This window comes from Pygoscelis adeliae, unplaced genomic scaffold, assembly GCF_000699105.1.
Source record: "Pygoscelis adeliae isolate BGI_AS28 unplaced genomic scaffold, ASM69910v1 Scaffold101, whole genome shotgun sequence".
In the NCBI taxonomy this organism is placed as follows: domain Eukaryota; kingdom Metazoa; phylum Chordata; class Aves; order Sphenisciformes; family Spheniscidae; genus Pygoscelis; species Pygoscelis adeliae.
In genome coordinates, this window is record NW_008824238.1 from 8,248,831 (window position 1) to 8,256,285 (window position 7,455).

The following is a 7,455-nucleotide window of genomic DNA, read 5'->3' on the forward strand; positions in this document are numbered from 1 at the left end:
TACTAACCTTTATACTTGAGGTTCTCCAAAAGTAGAGGGTTTTCTAAATTATAAAGGAATAAGCTGCCTGTATTGATGATTATGTGTATAGTAAATTACTTTGAATACAACAAAAGCTTATGTAATGTGAGCCTTAAATGCTTTAAGACATGCTCTGACCTCACCAAATCATCACCTGGTGAAAACAACAGCGCTCCATCGTCTTACAGGAGTTAAACTCGTTTCCTCAGCTAAGACTTTCAGCTCCTACGTCAAGAAACATTTTGTATGCATTTGCTTCTCTGTAATGTGAGTTGTATTTTCTTGGCTATTGAAAGTAACTGAGAAGCAGAGAGAATAGGGTCTTCTGAACACCTTTTTCGCATGTTCACATGCTGCCTTTAATCACGTTTGCAGGAAGATGTCAGGCTTTCGAGTACAGCTCTAAGGATGTCAGTGGTGCCGTGAGATCAGGTCTCTGTACTGCCAAAGGCCACGTGGCTGTCTCAGCCTGTCACAATACTTAATCGGGAAATTATTTTTATTATGGAAACTACTTTCTTTGGCTTTTCTGCTTTAGGCTCTTCAGACATACCAGACCGATCCTGCCATGAGAAAGATGCTAACTCAGCTGTATTTCTATATCATGCCTGTATTTAATGTGGATGGATATCATTTTAGCTGGACAAATGTAAGTAGTATCAGTAGTATTGCTCAAATTGTTCAGACAGGAAAGATCAAATGGTTGTTACATCATTCAAAGGTGACTTTCTGTATAATCTGGTCCATCACTTCGTGGCATGCAGAATGGAAGTAAATTACTCCAGTTAAAATATAATACTGAATATATTTACCAAGGTTGGATTGTTATGTGTACAAATAAATTTTTGCCAACATATAGTAATATTGCTATTTAACTATTTTATAACTTATGTTAGGATCGATTTTGGAGAAAAACAAGATCAAAGAACACAAGGCTTCGGTGTCATGGTGTTGATGCTAATCGCAACTGGAAAGTGAAATGGTGTGGTAAGTCTGGAGATACTTTGGTCCACCAGTTCAGATTTCCCTGTATTTAATTATCCAACAGAGTAAGTAGGTTAGGTCACATCCGTTGTGAAGTGTTCTCTTTTCCATAGTTAAAGTTGAAGCTACTTTCCCATAAAGCCACAAGCCAGCGCTCAAATCTTCCTTCTAGCTTCTAAAAAAATAGAAGTCCTGAACTTTGGAAAAACACATCTCATCACAAGTAAAAAGTTTTCATGGCGCATGTGGCAAAAGTGAAAAACCGCACATACAGCTATTTGGTATTTCTGCAGTCATGTAAATAATTTGAAGCACAGTATTGAGCCTGGCCCATCACATTTCAGAATGTACCTGACTACAGCTTTAGGAAACATTTCAAATTTAGTTTTATTTAATTCATCATTTCTCTGAAATGGCTTTAGCTTCGGAAATGTCAGACTTGCTTTGTTGGCCTCACAGAGAAATGTCTGAGAATATTTTAAGGCCATTATTATTAGTGATTTAATAAAGAAAGAAGGTGCTTCTAAATGCATGGAGATCCAATTTTAAACTCCCAGCACTTCTGTAAATACTTTCATAAAAATTGACCTCAATTTTGCATAGAGAATGCAGCAGTAATGAAATACTAGCAGAAGATTTGGAATGGGTCCACTGAAGAAGAAATGGTATTTTATTAAATCTTACAGCAAGACAGTGCAACCCACACAGGAAGCAGCCATACAAGTTCTGGTGCAGCAGAAAGTAATGGCACTTTGTTGTGAAATACAGTGATATATACCTGGTTCTTCTGCTGACCTGCTCTCCCATCTTGAGCAACTTCCTTCACCTCTCTGTGCAGCTGTTTTCTCCTCCAGCATTTGTCCACCTTCATTATTTACATTACAAACTTGTAAAGACAGAAATTGTGTTTGCATAGCGCTAGCACAACATCCTTCCCTTCAGCCCATCCCTCTTCCACTGGAAGTCTCTAGATGTTTCCACAATAGTCCAATTACTTGCAGTAGGAGTGAGCACTGCACAGTCTCGCTTGCAGCGATTGGATTCTTTACGCAGATTTTTGAGAACTGTAAGGATAAAAGTGCGTGTGAATAATCTGCCTGGGGAGATTACAAATGAGGTGAGAGTGAACAGAAGCATACATTCAATATAGTATGGACCTGTGAAATATGCTTCCAATTTTTTTTTGACTCTACGTGCAGTAAGGAGAGGACTGACACAGAAGCAGCGACAGAAAGCCTATATTAGCTGAGAATCCCTCCACTACAGAAGACAGTCCCAGGGCTGCTATCACGATCTGTATGGCAATTTTATGCTGCAAAAATAACGTAAAAATGAACCAAAGTCCTGCATCGCCGTTATGTTTTACTTAAGTGCGTACGTCACAACTGCAAGTATTTTGGGGACATACATTTACTGTTCAGAAGATAGCCACTGGCGTAGCTGGAATGAACAGTTCTCTTACAAAGTCTTCAGAGCCATATTACAGGTACCTATCAGTGCAACATTAATACTCACACAGTGCATTTTCTTTCTAGTCCTAATTAATGTTCTTGGGTTCAGATCACCCTGCTCCTCCCTCTTCCGGCTCCTTAGCCACTGTATTAAAGCACACTTTTTACTCAGTCCTGGAAATGTTTGCTTAGTTTTCAGTAGAAAACATTTTTTCTAGGGTGAGTGAAACTATAACAATACACACGCGTTGTGTGTTGTAATCCACTATTTGTCGCATTTTTCCCCTGCACTGAACATGAAAGACAGGTCCACACCCCGAGTTTAAAAAATAAAAATTCCTTCAAGGTTGCTCGTCATCCCACCAAGGACATGCTCTGCTTCCCTCGCCGGACCCCCAACTCTGTCTGATTCTCTATTTTGCCAGAGAATAAAGAGCTTTTTCATGAACTGGGCTGGCTAGTACTCAGAAGATCCTCAGCTGGCACCCTATGTTCTCATTAATCTGACACTAAATGAGTCAGAGAAGAATCTGGATCATATCACACTTTGAGGCTTGTATAATCATGGTGTGTTTAACATTTAGTACTGCGTATGCTTGTAAAAACCTTTTAATTCAGTTCAGTCACACTTACAGTTTGCAGACAGGCTTGAACTTCGCTGTGGGGCTTCCAGGCAGGTGTGTTGTGGCAGAATCCAGCCCCAGCAAAGCTGCTGAATGCTAGCTGCAGTGAGCTAGCTGGTAAAGATAACACAGCATCCCTTCTGCTTTCCTCTTCCCTTCTAGTGTAGGACTTTGATGTAAGCTTTATGATGTTGCTTCTGTATTCTCTAGGGACCGAGGAAAGGGCCATATCACTGATTGTAGTAGATTGCACTTTGCAGCGCCCTGTACCCAAAATAGTGCACAGAAATTGCACACAGACCCAGGTGAATACTGACAGCAAGATCTCTGGGTAGAAATTCTTCTTGCAATATATATGTATGTGCAATAACTAACACAATGGTTTAATGTTCATGAAATAAATAGCAACTTTAAAGCCAATAATGAGGTACTTAGAACTAAATTATGTCATAGGGCAAATCCAGTTAAAGGGGTTGCATCCGAAGCCCCCAAGAGAGCAGCAGTGGGAGTTAAAATTTCCAGTGTATCCCAGTTTTCAGTGCACCCCATTGCTCACTGAGGACAGTACCCCATACTGGCAAGAAGAAGTGGCTGCAAGGAAGTTTGAGAATCATGCTCCAGCTCATCCATGCTCCCAGTCTTCCTTCTGTACCAAAGCATTGGTTTTATCAGTCTCTGCACACATTTCCTTTGTACATTTGATCTCATGATGGATGTTGGAGGATATTTGTCCTCCTCCGGTATGCTAACAGGTACAAAAATAAGAGAGCATGGTAACATTTTATGCAATTCCATTTTCTTCTCATGACTGTAACTCAGAAATTTCACAGGAGTTGATACGTACTGTATCGGTTTATTCCTTCTTGTGTTACTTCAAAAGAACTTCCAGTATGAAAATTGAGGATATCGTTACATTATCCAAGGCCACCACGGAAACCCTCTCTTTTTACTACCAGCCAGCTTCACTTAAGGAAAAGCATTAGCTACGGCTGGGATTGCAAATGGCTCACAATAGTAGGCTGGACAGTTTAGAGAGTTTTTTCTTCACTGAAAGTCACTAAACTGAATCATATTTTACCATTGGGTCATTTTACCATCAGCTTGTAGGATTCTGCTGTTTATTAACAGTGATGTCCATTTTCATGATTCAGTATACAATACTGTTACAGGAGATGAAGTATCTGTAAAAAAAAAGCAAAGGCTCCAGAGGCTCTGTTAAATAGCTCCCCTTTAGCTATATTATCTGACAAGACATCGAGGCAGACTGCTTTTGGGATTTGGATGACTTGGTGGCCATCTGTTCTGCAGGGAGGAGAGCATCTGCCCTCTGTATAACTCTTCCATATCCACTGCAATCTAAGCACTAATACCTTTTGAAATGCCCACCTGTGGCCATCGAATGGTAGCCTCAATTTTCATATTACAAATGAAGCTGCAGCATGAAATTCTTCCACTTTTTTTTTTTTTTTTTTGGCATTAGGTTGATTGCATAACCCTGTTTTGATTCACATTATTATGCCTTCTCATGCACTGCTCTTTTCTTACTATTTGAAGATGGCAGTACTTACTATACAAAGGAAAGCTAATAAAACACTGCTTTTGTAAGTCCCTGATGACACCAAGGAATATCGCAAACAAACTATTATTATTCTGCGGGTCAGTGTAAAACGTGGCATTTTGAAATCACAGTGGATAAAAGAGTGGACTGGATTTGCATAAATATTGTTCTTCTAGGCCCAGGCCCTAAGCTGTAAATGAGATGTTGGCTTAGATCCAGAATTCCTAAATGATAAAGGAGCCACTGCCACTCCTTTTCTGAGTTTCATCTTTCAGTACCTCATGGGATATTACAGGCAGGCTACACTTCTTCAGCTTACTGCCACCTGAGAAGGTTGACGTGGTGAAAGATATCCTCACAACTGAACCCCTGCCCCAAACTTGAAGGAAAATTAAACCCTGTGCAAACTGAGACAATTTCTATTTTAGCTAACTGAGCAATCATCCCATGTGGCTTGTCATTTTTTTCCCATAAGGTTTGCAAGAGTAAAAATAGGCAGTAGTCAGGAATTATTCTCATGTTTTAAACCAGTCTCTAAGATAATGCCTGTTGAAGTTATCTACCTACCATCGTAACCACCACTGTAGTAGCTAGTACCTTAAAATGCTCTTAAAGGCTAGATTTGTCTTGGCAGCGACTAGTGAAAGAGGTATAGCTCTCTGATTTCAAATAGACCAACTGAGACCCTTCAATAGTTTTAATACTGGAATGCTATCATAAAATGTGCCACTCGTATGGAAAGCCAGGGAAGAAAATACAATGAAGTCAGGCTCTCCTTTTTCTGTTGGGTTAAAAGTATGTCCTCTGGGGAGAACTGCGTGTAGTTGGGCAATTGGCAACTTGGTGTGGCTACTAAATGAACAAGCAGATTGCTGTACTGAGGTGCCAGTGGCTCATGCCCATCAGTCACAAGAAAGAAATTTGGTTATTGCTTTTCACACTTTTGCACACAGGCCCCCACAGACTGAGCCAGAATTTGACTCTTGGAAATTCTCTATGATCGTTCACCATCAACTTTCTCATTCAATCTCTAGATGAAGGTGCTTCATTTCACCCATGCGATGACACCTACTGTGGTCCCTTTCCTGAGTCTGAGCCTGAAGTAAAGGCTGTTGCTCATTTTCTCCGCAAACATCGGAAACAAATAAAAGCCTATTTGTCCTTCCATGCATATGCACAGATGCTGCTGTACCCTTACTCTTACAAATATGCAACTATTCCAAACTTCAGCTGTGTGGTAAGTACATTAAAACTTGGGAGAATATGTTTCCCTATATAATATTTTTGGTATGTTTTGTTTTGAGAGGAGACTTGTTTCTTCAATACTTTGCACATATTTAATATTGAGCAGTATTTATTCTGGATCCGCTTGCAATCGCATTTCTGGTTATATAACCTTCACTCAAAGTGAGTCAGTGGTAATTTGATTAAAATGGTATAGTGCCTTCCATCCATCAGTCCCTTTAAATTACATTATAGGATAAATCCCTGGGTTTTAATTATAGTTATTATAATTTTATTTAATTAACTGTAATGGGAATTATGTAGTTAAGTCCCTGAACATCTAGCTCAAATTCTGTCCCTTCATGCTCAGAACTTAAACACTAGGAGCACAAAGAAGATCATCTTCAATGTTATGAACAAAATAAAATTGAAATAGTTTACGTTTATCAGTTAGAGGAGAAATCTCATAGATTTCACCAAAAGTAAAGCTTCAATTGCTGTATGTATCATCCTCCTCAGACATAGTGCTTTTAACTCTTTAAGACAAGCAGTTAATTAAGATCAGGGGCTTTTGTCTATTAGAAGAATAAATTAATAAGAATATGTTTTTTGATGCAAGCCTATCGATTTAGATATGTACATTTCACGTATTCCGTGCTCATCCAAACACAGAAGAACTATTCCCTCTGCTCGCAGTCTGAGGTCTGTTTTTAGCCAGCCTCCTGTACCTAAAAGCCTCCTTATGGCTTATTTTCTTAGGGTAACAGGGCTAAGTTTTACTTTCTCTTTGCTCCTGCTCACAGACACACATTGCACCAACCAGTTGGCAAGCCTCTTTCTTTCTCCCTCAGTCCCCAGGAAAATTACATTGTCCATATAGTCTGAGGACTATCAAGAAGGACTACAGAGCCCTGGGAGCGGCAGTAAGGGACTCAGGAGCGCAGGCAGTTTTTTCATCAATCCTGCCGGTCAAAGGGAAGGGGTTTGAAAGGGCCAGTCGAATTTGGCGAGTCAACAAATGGTTACGGGACTGGTGCCACAGCCAGGGGTTCGGCTACTTAGACTATGGGACTCGCTTTGAGAAACATGGTCTACTGAGGGCTGACGGGGTCCATCTGTCAGAGAAGGGGAAGAGCATCTTCAGTCATAGACTTGCCAAGCTGGTGAAGAGGGCTTTCAATGAGAGGTGCTTGGGGAGGGGAACCTCCTACCAGTTTGATGCCAGGGCCAGCAATAGATGCCCAGCGCCTGGAGAAGGAACACAGGGCAGCAGGAGAGTGCCTGAAGAGCAGCACAAAGGAACTCCAACCAGTAAGGCAGCTTCATCGGGGGCCCAACTTAAATGCCTCTATGCAAAAGCATGTAGCATAGGGAATAGACGAGAGGAGTTAGAGACGTGCGCACACCTGCAGGGCTACAACCTTATTGACATCAGGGAGACGTGGTGGGATGGCTCCTGTGATTGCAGTGTTGGGATGGAGGGATACAGGCTCTTTAGGAAGGACAGGCAGGGGAGATGAGGAGGGGGTGTCGGCCTCTATACCAATGACCAGCTGGAGTGCATGGAGCTCTGCCTGGGGATGGATGAGGAGCC

The 7,455-nt window shown here is 41.0% G+C and overlaps 1 protein-coding gene across 1 annotated transcript in view; it reads left to right on the forward strand.

Moving 5' to 3' along the window:
• Positions 1-7,455, forward strand: part of CPA6 (carboxypeptidase A6) — a 122,923-nt gene that overhangs the window by 106,640 nt on the left and 8,828 nt on the right. The window contains exons 8-10 of the mRNA XM_009335080.1: positions 560-670; positions 918-1,008; positions 5,672-5,874. Coding sequence (XP_009333355.1) covers positions 560-670; positions 918-1,008; positions 5,672-5,874 — 405 coding nt within the window. The remainder of the gene's footprint in view (positions 1-559; positions 671-917; positions 1,009-5,671; positions 5,875-7,455) is intronic.